This window comes from Pelodiscus sinensis, chromosome 19, assembly GCF_049634645.1.
Source record: "Pelodiscus sinensis isolate JC-2024 chromosome 19, ASM4963464v1, whole genome shotgun sequence".
NCBI classification, from domain to species: domain Eukaryota; kingdom Metazoa; phylum Chordata; order Testudines; family Trionychidae; genus Pelodiscus; species Pelodiscus sinensis.
The window spans coordinates 8,943,514-8,961,269 of NC_134729.1; the positions used below are offsets into that span (position 1 = coordinate 8,943,514).

General features: G+C 46.8%; 1 protein-coding gene across 4 annotated transcripts in view; it reads left to right on the forward strand.

The window, feature by feature from the left end:
• Positions 1-17,279, forward strand: part of AKAP8 (A-kinase anchoring protein 8) — a 55,520-nt gene extending 38,241 nt beyond the window's left edge. The window contains exons 12-14 of one of the 4 annotated variants that reach the window (XR_012896641.1): positions 484-579; positions 2,070-2,264; positions 3,759-3,896. Coding sequence is in view for 3 of the 4 variants with exons in the window: in XM_075902147.1 (XP_075758262.1) it covers positions 484-579; positions 3,759-4,268 (606 nt within the window). In the remaining variant the exon portion in view is untranslated. Of the gene's footprint in view, positions 1-483; positions 580-2,069; positions 2,265-3,758; positions 4,622-16,819 lie in introns of those variants that run through there. The other 3 variants (XM_075902147.1, XM_075902145.1, XM_014571964.3) reach the window with 3 other exon arrangements.
• The last annotated feature ends 477 nt before the right edge of the window (positions 17,280-17,756 follow it).

A 17,756-nucleotide genomic window follows, 5' to 3' on the forward strand; every position in this document is an offset into this window, starting at 1 on the left:
GAATCTACTTCTTTTAACCAGAGATTGCTACATTTCTCCTTCCTTGTCCAGCACCTTGCATTTTGGTGATCATTTCAGCGAGGGTCCTTAAATGGACTTTCCCGCAGGGCTTGTATTGCCAGCTTGGGCATGTCCTCCACGGCTGACTAGATACCTTATGGAATTTCCCCTTTACAGTCTAGCTGACCAGGAAACTAACCTCTTATGACCAGTATTCCCTGTAAGCTGTGGGTTTGGATGAATCCCCAGGAAAGATTCAGATGCTGCCCAGCTGATTAACAGAGCGCCCATATCCAGTCACAGCTGGCAGCATGTGCTTCTACCAGTGGTGCACATCTGCACTTGCCTTGGTGCATGTAACCAAACTTATTCTGTACATGGATGGGAAAAAATAGAAGGAATATTGCTTGTGACTGGTCTCTGTTTAAACCCTTCTTTGACTTAACCCACAGAGTAACCCCCAGTGTCTGGTTTCCTTTTCAGATGGCTGCTGAGCAGTTCAAGAAGACTAGTCTCCATGTTGCCAAGAGTGTTCTAAATAACAAACACATAGTAAAAATGCTGGAAAAGTATCTCAAGGTGAGTGAATAGGAAAATTGACAGTCTTGCTTTTCCACAGAGAATGGGGATACACACCGACATGGTCCTGAACACTGATATAGAAGACATAGCTGAGTATCACTGTGTGTGCTGCATGTTGGTCACAAAACTCGCTTCTGTATACAGTTGGGAGAAACATAGATACCACTCTGATTTCTTATGTGCAGTCTGAGCTGTGGGTCTGGTTTCCTTATTTTCTTTTAGTCAGCTTACCACTTTTCATGTATTTTTTTTAACTTACATATTTTACCTGTTGCAACTCCCCAGGTGCACATAGACTAGTTATGAAATCATTCAAACCAAAATCCAATTTTAAAGGGACAAAATATCAAAAGGCACTCCAGTGCCCTAAACCCAGCCCTCAGGCTGTGGCCTGAGGGGGCATTCACCCTGGTACCAAAAGGAGAGACAAGGCATAGTCACCATCTAAGTCCCACAGGGCATGCATTGGACTGAAGTGGTGCCTAGACCTCATCCTAGCTACCTGCCTGGGGTGAAATTCACCCTGCATGAATAGTTAGGCTCTGAACTTTCCCAGCAGGTCAACAAACTCTGACAGACCAACAGGGGCATCAAATTCCAGAGTTGAAACACACTGCCTTTAGGTCCTGTCCATGTCCCTTGAGATCAAAGCAGGGGAGTATCAGTGAAAGCACCCTAGCTGATCCTCAGTGTCGGGATGGAACTTGAGGACTAAGTCAGGGCCCACGCCAAGTAGGGTTCTTAGGTCAAATCAGCACTTTGACTTGCACCCTGAAAGAAGCTGGAAGCCAGTGCAGTCTTCAGAGTATGGGTGTAAAGTGTTCCATGCAGAAGCACCGCTGAGTAAGCAGGCAGTTACGTCCTGCACTAACATTTCCAAGTTGCCTTCGAGGGTATGCCCATGTAAAGCACATTGCAGTAATGCAATCTGGAGGTGACATGGGCGTGGGTAACTGGCGAGGTCCGCATCTGAGACGAAAGGTCGCAACCTCCTTGCCATGCGAAGATGAAAAGAAGCACTTTGGCTACTGTTGCTACCTGGGAATCCAGGAGCAGCCAAGGATCCAACAGGACCCCTGATTTGCAAACTTGGCTAACAGGGCAGGCAAACCCCCTCATATGGGGGGAGCAGCTGTTTTCCCTGTTCCACCGGCATCATATCTGGATTGAGCTTCTGCCGACTAGCTCTCGTTCAAGCCCCAGTCTCTGCTAGACACTAGCAAAACTGAGACTCCACCCTCTGGGTCCAGTGAAAGAGACTGAGCTGAGAGTTATCAGCACATTGATGGCAATGCAGCCCAGATAGTGAGGCTGTCTCCCCTAGCGGCCTCTCATACACGTTGAACAGGAGGGGTGACAATAAACCCTGCGGTACCCCACGCGAGAGAGCCCTTGGGGCAGATGAGCAATTGCCCAGTGCTACCCTCTGGGATCTCTCAGAGGAAAGAACGGAACCACTCAAGTGCAACTCCGTCTACCCCTGCCAGGGTCCGCAGGCACATCAACAACACCTCATGATCAACTGTATCAAAGGCTGCCGGCAGATCTAAAAGAATCAGCATGGGCACCTGACCTTTGTCCATCAGCAGGAGGAGATCTTCGACCGATCCCAGCACGGTCTCCGTACCATACCCAGGTGCAAAACCAGACTGAAAGGGGTGAAGGAAATCTGAGGATTCCAGGTAATGCCAGAGCTGCCTCGCCAAAACCTTCTCAGCAACCTTCCCCAAGGAAGGCTGGAGACAGGGCGATAATTGCCAAGACTGTCAGCGTCAAGAGATGGTTTCTTGAACGTGGGCCCAATGATTCCTCCTCTGAGGGATGCTGGCACCTTGCCCTTCTAAGAGGAGGCTGTGACAGTCTCCACCAGTAGTGGACTCCATATTCCCCTGTAGATTTTACTGGCGATTATGGACCTGAGTCCAGATCGCAGGGTGTAGCCCGGAGTTCTTCCAGAACCTCAGTAGATAAGATTGGCTGGCTGAAATCCAGCCAGAGAAGACGACATTGTGTTTGTCCTCCACCTGCATGGATCTGCTCTTGTGGAGGCAGCCAGACTGGTCTGAATCTGATCATTCTGGTACATGAAGTAGGATTTCACGGATACTGGCAGAGCAGGAGAACTTTCTCTCCTCACCTCCATCACAGCCATGACTTAGAGTTCAAAAGCTCTTAGATTCTGGGCAAGATTTCTGCCTCTGGCATGTTATCTTCCTCGCTCACATGTCATCTGTTGCAGGCTGCCTGCATACCAAGGTGATCTGTGAGGAAGGGAAGGAGAGCTTTGGAGCCACCACACCATAATCCCAAACAAACCATACAGGGGGTCCATCTGCTGGCTATACAATATTTTCCCTCAGATAACTTAGGGGGTTCCCTGTCCCACAAGAGTAAAGTGAGCTCTGATTTCAGCCTTATTCAGGCTAAACAAGGCCAAAACTCTCAGGGCCTTGACCTTCTCTGAAAAATGTGAATAACTCCCACTAAAATAACAATCTAATTAGTTATCACTTATCATGGGTTGGTTTAGCAGGAACCAATTCCTAAGACTACCAAGACAGTTTTCATTTGAAATCAGTTATAATAATACTTCAAAAAATACCTGGATTTCTTGGCTACTAAAGATGGGGTGGGTGGTATGAAAACTGTTACTTCAGTTGTTGATCTGCCTGGACCATTTCCAGTGGGAGAAATTGCTCTACCACTGGGTTGTGTGCTCAAGTGGGACTGGACAGAAGGTGAAAAATAGTTTTAATTGCTTTTTAGAAGATTGGACACCCCTGGTTTTCCTAAGTATTGCAGCACACACAGTTCTTAATAATATGCCTTCCCTTCCCCAGCCCCGGGGTTACTGCACCCTGAATAGGTTACAATACAGGAGATTCACATATAATTTGCATTTCTGCAAGGTAGAGGCTTTCCCAACAATAAGTAACTGCCTATTGATATGGGGCTTCGACAAATATTTTCCTGGGTGCTTTTCATGATAAAAGTTTAGAGTGCACAACTTTATAGGAGCTTTGAGCTTGACTGGATCAATTTTCACAGTTTTCCTGAAATCGAGGATCTCGTTTCCAATTACAAACCTCTGAATTTCATGTCTGAGGTTTCCTGTAGGAGAAACTTAAACCATACTACAAACAAATGACTTCTGTCTTTTCTCCTCTCTTTATCAGGGTGATGATCCATTTACAGATGAAATTGTTGACCAGGATGTTGATGAAACTGAGGCCTTGGAAGGAGGTGATGGAGGTGCTGAAGGGGCTAATGAAAGTGCGACTGCAGAGGCTAAGGAGGAAGGTACTGGGGATGCAAGTGAAACCACAGAAGCCCCTGAAGCCACTAAAGTAGAAGGAGAAGAAATAGAAAATGCCTCTGAGGAGTTGCCTGAAAATGAATTACCTAAAAAAGAGGCAGAGGAGCCACAATCACTCCAAGAGGAAGCTGAGGTTGGGGCAGAGGCTGGAATAGAAGCACCAGAGGTTGCAACAGAGGTTGCGACAGAAGAACCAACCCCCCCTCAAGAAAATACAGATGCGACAGTGGCTTTTGCAGAAGCTGAAGCTGAGGTACAGCAGGTCGAAAAAGAAGAGCAAAAACCAAGTGAGGTAACACAGTCTGAAACCAGTGATGCAAAGGTGGAAGAGGAGGCACCACCTGTAGAAACGGAGCTGCAGCAAGAATAACTGCGTGAATGTTTGTGTAAAGGTGACTTGTCCTGCACAATTGTATAATCCATTATTTTGATTTTTTTTCCCCATCTTATTTGAATGCAGTTCCTGAATGTGCATTGCCAGAAATATGTCTGGCTTTGGTTTTGTTCAAGGGGAGGGACCCAACTGTTCTGTTATGGGAGCAGTCTTGTGCGTAACTGTCTTGTTCTGTAGACTTGCTTAGTTCTGCTTTCTACATAATTTTTTAGGTTGAAGACTGCAGGAAGCCGTACATTCCCCAAGAAACACTTGAGGTGCATCATCTTTTTGAATTTTAGAATGAAAAGCAGGATTTGCAAAATAAAAACATGATGATTAGATTCTCACAGCTGTTTGGTTTTTAAGTGCAGCGCTAAAACAGTATGGTTTCTTTTGCAACAGAGACTTTGGTCCTTTACTAATTTGAGAGCTGATAAATACCTTCAACATTTTTTATCTCTACCTGTAGGGAATTAATTACATTTTAAATACTCCTGGAAAGGAGAGGATTTTTTTGTCATGAGATCCACTAGCTTCATCTGTCAAAACTCCAGTACTGCATGAGATTTAGGATATGTAGTTTTACTGTTTTTAAGTACCAAGTTGGTTATGGCTAGAAATCAGGCCACGCTTTGTATAGTGCACTGATTTAGAGATCTACTTTGAGGGAGGGAAGAATTACACTTCCCTTGAAAACCATTTGTCTTTCCTTCTACATTTTAATAGGGTCACTATAGTCTCATTCACAGTACAAAGCTGATTGCCAAAATGCTGTCACAGGGTTATTCAAACAGTACCAAGATCAGCGAATGGTAGGAACAGCTGACTTAAGTGTTATTATCTATGCTTGTGGTATAAGTGTTTTAAGTCTGATATAGACCCACTATTATTTTGAATAAATCCAGAATTCTTGGTCTTAAAGTCTAAATAAACTTCTGAATCTGGGGGGAAAAAACCCCAACCACTGCTAATTGTAATTGAGCTGCCTATGAAATGTCTGCATTTTGAGCACTTGTTAAAGATTTTTAAAATGAGAACCACCAGTTTCATTTCTGGGTCTCAGGTTCTGGGAAGATATCATACACTTCTTATAAGAACTAATGCAGGTGGTGCTTTTGTAAAAATTCTCTTCCACAGTGCATGGAGGGTTGGGAGTAAGGTTCCCTCTAAGCTACGTGGCAGCACAGCCCAACCAGCTGCTTAGTCAGCCACGCTCAACTATGGACTAGGGCGCTTCTCCCTCAGTGACAGCAGCAGCTCCCTGCTGAGGACAGCAGTGAGTCTCTCCAGCTGGTAGGGAGGGGACTCTCCCTAACGGCTGGGAGAGACTTGCTGCTCTGTCCTCAGGAGGGAGTTGCTGCTATTGCTGAGGGAGAAGTGCCCCTCCCCCAGCTAGGCAGCTCCATGCACTGAGCCCTTGGTTGGGCGGGGCTGATGCCATGCTACTACGCAGGTTGGGAAGAAGGGAACTTTGGTTGGGAGGCTGCAGCTTTCTGCTGCAGAAATCACGTTCATTTCTGCCTTCAATTCATTGTGCAAATGTAACGTAACATTTATACATGCAAAGGGAAAACTGAGATATCAGACATGACAGTCTGAGAGAAGCTGAGATCTGCCTGGAGTGGTAGCTAAGTTTTTCTATAAATTAGTACTTTGTAACTGCTAAATCTGTGGCACCAAAGATCTTGGTAACAATACATGGTCTTGGTAACAATACATGCATCTGACAAAGTGGGTTTTTGCCCACGAAAGCTTATGCTCCAATACATGTTAGTTTAAGGTGCCACAGGACTCCTTGTTGCTTTTGCAGATCCAGACTAACATGGCTATCCCTCTGATACTGAATACATGGTCTGATTCTCAGGGCATCAAGATGAAGATGCTATATATACACACACCATGTGCAAGCTTTTTCTTAATGGTCATTGCCACACTTGAGAGAAAATCCATCACTGTCTGCAGAGCCATCCCATCCATAAGAGAGTTTGGGTTGGCTGCCCCAGGCCTTGCGACGGCTTCCTCAATTGTCTATGGATGGGACCCAGGGGATTAAATGTGAGCATGGGGCAGCAGCCAGGGATCTATCCCTGCTTGCACTCATCACAGCAGTGGGAGCCAGGGCGCAGCCCACTCTTGCCCCACTGCCTTCTCCTGGCCTGCTGCGCTCGGGTTCTATGCAGCAACTGCTGGATGCTTGGCTTCCGGCTGCTATGGAAAAGCCAATGGCAGCAGAGTGGAGCAGGTGCTGAGTCGCTCCGGCTCCCACTGCTGGAGTGAGTGCCGGAGGCAGGGGAGAAAGAACACGTGTTGCCTCCCCATGTCAGGCCCTCTGTTATCCCCTGGATTCTCAAATCCACTATAGCTTCTGGTGTAATAGCTGTAAATATGTGAGGCTTCCAAGAACTGCATGAGATTGTTTATCTCAGGGAATGTTTGTTTCTTTGCTGCAGATCAGATCTTAGCACCAATCACATTTCCAGGAATGCTAAAGCTCCTGTAGAAAGAGATTGCCTTGTAGGTCCTATAAAATTGCAGCCTGGGCTTTTCCCTCTGCTTTCTCAATAACAAAACTATGCTCATGCACAATTAGTAAATTTCACTTACTGACAGCTCTATGGAAGAGAGAGAGGTTTTATAGAAGTGAGAATTGGTTGACTTTTTGGTTACTTACCAGTTAGCAGATGCAAATACATTAGGTATGTCTAGACTACATGGCTCTGTCGCCAGAGCCATGTAGATTAGTTTATTAGACATACCCAAATGAAGTGTTGATTTAAATAATCGTCGCTTCATTTAAATGTAAATGGCTGCCACGCTGTGCTGATCAGCTGTTTGGCAGCACAGCGCTGTAGTCTGGACACTCTGCAGTCGACATCAAAGGCATTTGTTGACCTCCCCATTATGCCTTGTGGGATGAGGTTTACCAGGGAGGTTGACAAATGGCTCCCTAGTGCGCCTTCGGTGCTGCACATTGGAGAATTTCCTTAGCAGTCCATTCTGCCGATGCATGCAGAGCTCCCTTTTCACAGAGCATTAATCCTCTGAAGTTTTGCAAATTTTAGCTTCCTTTGAAGACTTTTTGTTAGTGCCTTGTTTATTTTTGGGGAGGCGGGAGTGACACTCTTGGCCAAGGGTATGCCTAGCGCTCCAGGCTTCAAAATGCTTTATCTGCAAAGAATCTATCCCCATAACAGATGGACATTTGTGCTGTTCATTGCCTGGGGGAAAACACTATCCACAGAAATGTGATTTGGTGCCAGCAGTTAAAACCCAGGTCCTGGAAGTACAAAGAGTTAAGGCTTAAACTGCTTATACCCTTTGAGCCCTGGAGTCCTGGCAAGAACTTTCACCGCAACCTCCTATGTGAAAGACAGGTGATTCCAAGGAGATGAGCCACTCAGGACCACTAAGAAAAGATCTGAGCATCCCCATTGTAAGCCATGATCAAGTCAGAAGCTATCTCTGGTTCTGTTGGTGAAAACAGAATTAAAGCTGTCTAGTGCTGGTACGCAGGGCACATGTGGTACCAACCCAACAGAGCAAGTTGGTCTGCCTATGACACAGTGGCTGCATCTAGACTAGCAAGTTTTTCCGCAAAAGCAGCTGCTTTTGCGGAAAAACTTGCCAGCTGTCTACACTGGCCGCTTGAATTTCGGCAAGAACACTGACGATCTCATGTAAGAAATCAGGGCTTCTTGCGGAAATACTATGCTGCTACCGTTCTGGTAAAAGTTCTTTTGCGCAAAAGGGCCAGTGTAGACAACTCAGATTTGTTTTGCGCAAAAAAGCCCCGATCATGAAAATGGCGATCGGGGCTTTTTTGCGGAAAAGCGCGACTAGATTGGCACGGACGCTTTTCCGCAAAAAGTGCTTTTGTGGAAAAGCGTCCGTGCCAATCTAGACGCTCTTTTCCGCAAATGCTTTTAACAGAAAACTTTTCCGTTAAAAGCATTTGTGGAAAATCATGCCAGTCTAGACGTAGCCAGTAGGTATAGGCAAAGTAATACTGGCACAGTAGGGCCATGAAAAGCATTAAAGATCTGTTCTAGGGAGGGCTGTGTAGACATGGTCACTGGGATCAGCCCTGGTGCACATGGCACCAAAAGGCCATATAATTAGGTCTACATCTCAGTTCTGTTGGTACAAGCTGCTTGGCACTGACAACCATTGCCACTGACATCTTCATGAGCGGATTTCTGGTGTACAATTGATCTGTTGGTGTCTGATGCACTGGCCTTGCCTCTCCTAGAATCTTTCCCATCAGATTCAGATGGTGAGCAAGAGGACTTGGTTTCTGACTACTCATCCTACCAACCATGAGTCCCATTTTCATCATGAACATCTGCTTCATGGTGCGGACAATGGCTGTCCTGGGATTCCTGCCATTTTCAGAGTTAAGTCTCTAAGGCCATAAATGTGACATATCAACAGGCAAGGAGGTACCTCCTTCAGTTGTGTCAAAAGGGTCACACTTCTGAGCAACTGGGGGAGGAAGTTGAAGCTGAGGCAGAAAGGGAGGATATCCCTCAAATTCATCTCATCCTCCTCACTTGATGAGGCAGTGGTGCCCCCTCCCTCCCTCCATACATGGTAGATTATTTTAAATCCTTCCAGGATTTAGCTCAGGATTGGCCTGCAGATACAGCTGCACCAAGTGACCAAGCCTCACCACAAGCTGGTAGACATTATGCTCTCTTCCATCTCTGTCAGAGTGGCCCTCCCAGTTAATTAGGTGCTCCTGGATCCTGCCAGCATTATATGGCAGTTTCCTGCATCAGTCCACCACAGGCAAGTGGGGGAACAAAACATTCTATAAGCCAGCAACGGGCGTAGAATTTTTATTTTCCCATTCACTTTTACATTCCATCATTGTAGATATGGTCAATTCCAGGGGTCACCAATGCCAGTTTAAATCTACCCCTTATGATCAAGATAGAAAGTGCTTGGGTCTGTTTGGGAGAAGGATATTCATCAGCTACTTTTCAGTTTAAAGTGGCTAATTACCAGCACTTGTTGGCCAAATATGATACCAGATCTATGTGAAATTAGATTCCTTGATTGATCAGCTCCTGCATTCTAAGAGAGACCAATTTATGACCTAATTAACAAGGGCAAACTAGTGGTGGAAGCATCTCTCCGGTCTGCATTTGAATGTTTTACCATGTCTGCCATATCTATTTTTGTGGCTGGGGTTGCCTCATAACTGTAATTCTGCTCCCCTAAAGAGGTTCACATCACAGTGGAAGGCTTTTCCTTTTGAGGGAACAAATCTGTTTCTTAAAGGATTCACAGGTGAGCCTTTGTCCCATAGGGATATACATGCCAACCTACAGGAGAAAAACAATCCTCTGCTGACTTTTTAGCCCCGGTCATCACAGTATACACCTCAGAACACATCAGATCTCATGAACCATGGAGTAAGAAATCAAGGTTCCTGAATTAAAAGCAATCAGGACCGCAACCAACTTCATCTTAGTCCTCAACCTTGAGGCAGCAGTTTCGATGGGTTGGTCAGGGTGCCCGTAGAACACTCTCCTCACCACCTTGTTCTGGAAAATGTTACTCCTCCTTTTGGCTATTGCCTTACCTCATTCTGCTGCACCTGGGAACAGAATCTCCAAGTAAGTGTTGGAAATAATCCAAAATGGCTATGCTATTCATTTCTCCTCCCTTCCGCCTCCCAAACACCCTTCCCTGTTCTTCTGGGGCCCTTCTCACAAGTCTACTGTGTCAGCATAGAAGTTGTAGAACCTATATCCTTACATCCAAGAGGCAAAGACTTCTTGTCAATTCCTGATAAGGGAGGTTGGAAACCTATGCTGAACCTCAGTGCTCAACAGCTATGTCAAAGTGTAGAAATTCAAGATAAGTCCATAAATGAGCATCCTAGCAGTAGAAGGAGACTGTTTTTGGGAATCAGCCTTCAAGACTCGTAGTTCCCCATTTCTATCATACCAAGTCACAGGCATTTCTTCAGATTCATGTTGGTCCACTGCCGGTTGAGTACTCTCTTTTAGCCTCTCTTTGGCCCTCAGGATGTTCTCCACAGTCCTCTTGTAGTAGTGGCTTACTTTTGCTCTTTGCCATAATGATTAGATCTAGAGTGACTTAGACAATTTGGAGGACTGGGCCAAAAGAAATCTGGTGAGGTTCAACAAAGACAAATACAGAGTGCTGCACTTGGGATGGAAGAATCCCAAGCACTGCTACTGGCTGGGGACCAACTGGCTTAGCAGCAGTTTGGCAGAAAAGGACCTGGGGATTACAGTGGATGAGAAGCTGGATAGGAGTCAACAGTGTGCCCTTGTAGCCAAGAAGGTCAGTGGCATATTAGGGTGCATTCAGAGGAGCATTGCCAGCAGATCCAGAGATGTCATTATTCTCCTTTATTTGGCATCGGTGAGACCGCATCTGGAGCCTCCAATTGTGGGCCTCTCATTACAGAAAGAATGTGGATGCATTGGAAAGTCCAGTGGAAGGCAACAAAAATTATTAGGGGGCTGGAGCACTTGACTTACAAGGGGAGGCTGCGGGATTTGGGCTTTAGTCTTCAGAAGAGAAGAGTGAGGGGGAATTTGATAGTAGCCTTTAACTGCTTGAAGGGAGGTTCCAAAGAGGATGGAGAGAGGCTATTCTCAGTAGTAAGGGATGGCAGAACAAGGAGCAATGGTCTCAAGTTGCTGTGGAGGAGGACTAGGTTGGATATTAGAAAAAATTATTTCCTGGGGAGGGTGGTGAAGTACTGGAATGGGTTACTTAGGGAGGTGCTGGAATCTCTATCCCTAGAGGTTTTTAAGTCCCAGTTTGACAAAGCCCTTGGTGGGATGTTTTGACAAAGTCCTGGCAGGGTTGGTCCTGCTTTGGGCAGGAGTTTGGACTCAATGACCTCCTGAGGTCTCTTCCAGACCTAGGATTCTATGATTTATCCCTACCTAGATGATTGCCTTCTCAGAGCATGTTCGTGCACAGAAGCCACAAACTTCAGGGGGTAGCCGAGTTAGTCTGTTACAGAAAAAAACAGCGAGCAAAGGGTCTGGTAGTACTTTATAGACTAACAAAACGTGTAGATGGTATCATGAGGTTTCGTGGGCACAGCCCACTTCTTCAGATGACCGGAGTAATGACTAGGGGATAAGAAAACTCGAAATAGGAGAAGGGAAGAGGGGGAGAGAAAGATGCTCTGTCGCCCACCCTCCACCTCTATACATAAAGGCTGCATCTACACTGGCATGATTTTGCGCAAATACTTTTAACAGAAGAGTTTTTCCGTTAAAAGTATTTGCGCAAGAGAGTGTCTATACTGGCATGTGCCTTTGCGCAAAAGATTTGCTTTTGTGCAAAAGCATCCGTGCCAATGTAGATGCTTTCTTGTGCAAGAAAGCTCCAATGGCCATTTTAGCCATCGGGCTTTCTTGCGCAAGAAATTGATGTTACCTGTCTACACTGGCCTCTTGCACAAAAGGACTTATCCCTGAGCGGGAGCATCAGAGTATTTGTGCAAGAAGCACTGATTTTGTACATTACAACGCCAGTGTAGACAGGCGGCAAGATTTTGCGCAAAAGCAACTGCTTTTGTGCAAAATCTTGCCTGTGTAGACACAGCCAAAGTATCAGGAGAAAGGGTGCTAAACCTGAGTAGATAAAGATCAAAGTCAGTGGATAGATTCGTAAGGCAGGAAGGATACCATTCAGAAAGCTGTTAGCACCTTCAGTGATAAAGGGTCCACCACTCCATAGCTTGATTAAGTCCATTAGTAATTGAATTGAATGTGCATATGTATTGTAATTCCAAGCTTTCCCTGTGTATTTGGCTTGAGGAGCTGGCCTGTGACAAGACCGCCATCTTCAGATCTGTGAGATTATGGTTAGGTAAACAGAAATGTTCTGCAACTGGCTTCTGAGTATTTTCTTTACGTATATCTGATTTGTGTCCATTGATTCTTTCCTGTAGAGAACGTCCAGTTTGACCAGTGTGTATAGTAGAGGGGCACTGTTGGCATTTGATGGCGTAGATCAAATTACTAGATGAGCAGTCAAAGCCAAGAAGTTTCACTCGGACTACCCAGGACCTGTCTCTGAAACTGGGCCTACAGATTAATTAACAAAAATTGGTCTTAATACTGGTTTAAAGACTAGAATTTATAGGAGCTGACCTCAGCTCCATTCAGGTGAGGGTACTCCATCCATATCACAGAACTTTCAGTCTCTCTTTATTGATGCAGGCAATACTATGCAGTCCTCAAATCTTGGCCAAACATTGCCCTCCGGTTCTGGGGCACTTGGCATATCGGTTATTGCTCATGCCAGACTACACATGAGATGTCTCCAAGCCTGGTTTGTTTGTTTTTTAGAAGCAGAAGAGAGACAACATAGGCGAGCTTTTATCCATGTCCACCAAGGTCAAGCTGTACTTAGTCTTGTGGAAGGACTCAGTAAACATCTAGCTGGGAATCTCATTTGCTCCCTTTTCTTCATCCCTTCTGACCGCTAACGTATCCCTCGTAGGATGGGGAATGCATCTCAATAGTCAAACAGAACAAATGGTCTCCAGCAGAGACATGTCTTCTCAGCAACCTGCTTGAGCTCAGAGCAGTCAGAAATACATGCACTCACTTCCTCCGTCAAGGACATGCACACAAAGGTCAAATACTGCATAAACCTACAAGGAGGCACCTGGTCTCATTCCTTGTGCATTGAAGCGCTGAAGTTATGGAACTGGTATATATCCCACTATGTCCTAATAGCAGCAGCCTACCTACTGGGAATACACAATATGACAATCTCTCCAGGTCACTGCCGACATGACTTCAGGTTTTGCTGCCCAGTCAGACCACTGTTGCTGCAACAATAGTCAGGTCAGACAGCGCCCTCACCCAAATTGACCAGGAGGAGATGAGAGAAATGGAAGGTCAGGAGGGCTGTTCCCCACTCTGGCACTCCGAGTGCAGAAGGTGGGGGCCCGCAAGTGACCTTATCTACCTTGCCACTATAGGCTCTGTTTACAGAAACGCCCCAGAGACACAGACTCACTGACTTGGTGAGGTGGCTGCCACCACCAAGTGAAACAAAAGAAAACCCCTTTCTTGAACCCAGGAAGAAAGCACTTGGACTTCTACCAAAGGGGTGCCCCAAAGCTCCTTTACCACAAGACAGCTTGAAAAACAGAGAAAACAGCTGCAGTCTCTGGTAGCTGACTTTTTAGTCTGAGGCATGAATACAGACAGACAGACCTCCTGATTCTTTTCAGGACACGAATCAAATCAATTTTTAAAAAGGTGGTTTTATTAACAGAACAAGAGATATACTTGATAAAGCATGTTTCTTTGCTAGGTGTTACAGAGCAACTGAGCAAAACAAATTAAAACAGTGTACCCAGAGATATTCTCTATCTCATTCGATAGTGAATAGGAGAAGGAAGGCATAGATTTTACATAAAGAAGTTTAACCAAACAACCAAAACAAAGAAAAATGCCCTCAGCGGGACTAAATATTCTGCTCACAATCTGCGCTGATCCGTACTTCAAGGCCCAGTTCACTTCCATGCCCAATATTCCTTGTAGGCTAGGCATGTTAATTTTGATGACTGTATCTGCTCCCTCCTGCCCTTAACTTAGAACTCACGCAAAGAGAAAGGCAGCAGGATTTTAAAATTCAGCACTGTATCCCATTGGTTCTTCTGCCCCCCCTGACAAAACCCTTGCTAGCTACCCGAATTTAACCTTTTAGTCATAGGTACTGGCCAGCACTCGTCCTATCCATCATAAGAACCCGCATAGACTCGATAGACTTTAAGGTCAGAAGGGACCATTATGATCATCTAGTCTGACCCCCTGCACAGTGCAGGCCACAGAATCTCACCCACCCCTGTATTGTCTGTGGCCGCCTCCTCATTCCCAGAGGCAATAAAATGGATTTTGAGCTCAGGACTTCAAAAAATGGATTTTGAGCTCAGAATACAAGGCATACCAAGACCTGTTGCATAGGGTCTTTTACGACATGGGGCTGCAGGCTATCAATCTCATAGTCGACATCCTAACACCACAGGGTACTTCTGGGGTAGCTCTGCCTGGATAAAAACAATTCAGAGCAACTTTAAGACTGGCAGACCCATGCATCAATCTTGCCTATTACTGAAGGGCTACGTCTACACTGGCATGATTTTCTGCAAATGCTTTTTCAGTTTTCCGTTAAAAGCATTTGCGGAAAAGAGCGTCTAGATTGGCACGGATGCTTTTGCGTAAAAGCACTTTTTGCGTAAAAGCATCTGTGCCAATCTAGATGCGGTTTTGCACAAGAAAGCCCCGATCGCCATTTTAGCCATCGGGGCTTTTTTGCGCAAAACAGTTTTTAGCTGTCTATACGGGCCCTTTTGTGCAAATAGGACTTTTGCCCGAATGGGAGCAGCATAGCATTTCCGCAAGAAGCACTGATTTCAGACAGTAGGAAGTCAGTGTTCTTGCGGAAATTCAAGCGGCCAGTGTAGACAACTAGCAAGTTTTTCCGCAAAAGCAACTGGTGTAGAACACAAGGGCTGCGTCTAGACTGGCAAGTTTTTCCACAAAAGCATTCGCTTTTGCACAAAAACTTGCCAGCTGTCTACACTGGCCGCTTGATTTTGCGCAAAAGCACTGACGTTCTACAGTCCAAAATCAGTGTTTCTTGCGCAAATGCTTTGACTTTCCCATTCAGGCAAATGCCCTTTTCCGGAAATGTTTTTGCGCAAGAGGGCCAGTGTAGACAGCTAAAAACTGTTTTGGGCAAAAAAGCCCCAATGGCGAAAATGACTATCGGGGCTTTCTTGCGCAAAAGCGTCCGTGCACAAAAGCGTCCGTGCCAATTTAGACGCTCTTTTCCGCAAATGCTTTTAACGGAAAAACTTTTCTGTTAAAAGCATTTGCGGAAAATCATGCCAGTCTAGACGAAGCCAATTACTTTGTCCTCTCCAATGGGTCTGAGTACCTGGTCTCTCATTTACAGCCTTGTAAATACCACTACCCTTGTAGTGGCCATGGTTAATGAGGAGAAAAGGGGCCAACTCCTAAATCTAAGGAGTCAAAATGGTTAAACCTCTTCGGTAGAATGAGTTACTAAACTGGGAGCGCGCAGCTGAGGATATCTAATCAGTGAGCTGTTCTCAGTAGAAATAACTTCAGTTGATGGGCCTCCATGCTGAAATTTAAGGACCTAATTTCAACAGACTCCAAAGCCTAGTTTGCGGCTCTTATTGCTGAAGGAAAGGCAGGGGCGTGGACCTCCTTCCAGGCCTCTCTAGATGCTGCAGACTCTGCCACCCACAGCCTTTCTTCTGGGATAACCATAAGAAGGGGCTCATGGCTACAAGCATCCAGGTTGCCCTCTGAAGTGCAGCAAACCCTGCAGGATGTGCCGTTTGTCAGAACAGGGTTATTTTCGAAGCACATGGATTCTAGAACGCACATGGACTCCTAGGCAGTCATGAAATTGTTGGGTATGCACACCTGGTAACCGAACATAAACATTTGAAGCCGCAGCGGCAACAGCAACACTTCTATCATCCTTGTCCAAGTCAGGACTTCTATAGGCGGAGGGGTAAGAGTGGCAAGTGTAAGCCTTCCCATCCTCCCTCTGGGCAGGCCAGGGCCAAAGCAAACCATCTTCAAGCTCAAAGCAGGTGTTTGGAAGGTGTACCTGAGGAGACTGCATCTGCTACAACATTGGATCCTTCCCCTTATTTCATGAACCTTCTATCCCACTTCTACTGTGCTTTGTCCCAAATAACATTGGATTCCTGAGTTCTTCACATGGTAGAAGGGGAAATTCTCTCTAATCCTGCTCTTCTCCCTCCTTCCCACCTCCTTCTTCATCCCTGTTCTGGGATCCTTCTCATGAGCTGCTCCTTATTCAGGAGGTGTTGGGGCTTCTCTCTATAAGAGGTTCCTCAGGAGCACAGAGACAAGGGATTCTATTTCCACTATGTCCTAATCTCCAAAACTGGGGGTGGGAAGGTGGGTGCACAGTGTCGCCCGGGCTGGACATCGTGCAGTGGTCCATGCATGTGCAATCACGTGCTGAGTTACTGTGTGGCACATGGACGCAGCAGGCAGTGGGTGGGATCCTACTCCCAGGCTCAGGGGAAGCCACGCGTCCTGCCACAAGGATGCAGACACGACCCCACACAGACCAAGGAGTGCCGCACACCGCACGCGGGCATGTCTGCATGTGCAAGGCAGAAGCTGCTCCCACAGGCAGCCCAGAGAGCTGCACCTGTGTGTGCAGACCTCAGGGACGCCCGGCTCCTCTCCCACCCGCAAGGGGATCCCACTGTGGCAGGACATTTTCCTTGGCTGCTTGTCCATGGGCCCTAGGAGGTTGGGTGGGAAGTGAGCAGCACGGTCCTCTGGGCTCGTCATGGCCCCTGTGCGACAGGGCCTCGTGCAGGCCCCACATGGCCTTCCCCCTCTTCTGGCTGCGGACTGTTGGTCGCTGCTCACAGAGAAGGGCACAGCCCCAGGGACGGTGTCTGTAGGGATGACTGACTGCCTCTCCCTCTTGTGTGTTCTCCACAGCCGGACCAGTTAGGACTGAGGGCTGAGCTACACCACCGCAGCCACCTGCCAGAGCCTGGGGGACCCAAAGGCAAGCCAGGGTGCACGAGGACCTGATGTCCAACATCCATGAAACCCTGGCACACGAGATCCACGCCGACTTGGAGTGGCGGGAGCATGCCTGGGATCAATTGATGCAGCGGTGTGACACCATGTGTGCCATCATGTCCCACGTGATGGCACACCCGCCTGATGCCGCTGCTCCTGGCTTCCAGCCTCCTGCCCCCCCGCTATACCCACTCCTCATCCGCCTGCCTCCACTGCCATGCCTCTGCTCCCTCCCCATGCCAGGCCCATGCCCCCTCTGCAAGTGATGCCTATGGCCCCTCCCCTGGGCACCCTGCCAACCCAGACCCTGCTCCAGCTCCACCTCTTCACCCTCCCTGTGCTCCCTGGACACACCCACCCCGACGAGGTCCCCGCACCCGAGGTGGCACATCGAGCTGCCCCCCCCCCCCACAGTTATGATGTTATGCTTATAAGAAGCACACGGGATCTTTTTCAGGGGGATAAGGCAACATGCTGCATTTATTGACAATACAACAAATAGCATATGCATTTACACATATACACACAGCTGCTTTTGCGGAAAAACTTGCCAGCTGTCTACACTGACTGCTTGAATTTCCGCAAGAACACTGATGATCTCATGTAAGATTGTCAGTGTTCTTGCGGAAATGCGATGCTGCTCCCGTTCGGGCAAAAGCCTTTTTGCGCAAATGCTTTTTACGCAGTATTGTTTTGCACAAAAAAGCCCCGATGGCGAAAATGGCGATCGGGGCTTTCCTGTGCAAAAAAACCGCGTCTAGATTGGCACGGACGCTTTTCTGCAAAAAGTGCTTTTGCGGAAAAACGTCTGTGCCAATCTAGATGCTCTTTTCTGCAAATGCTTTTAACG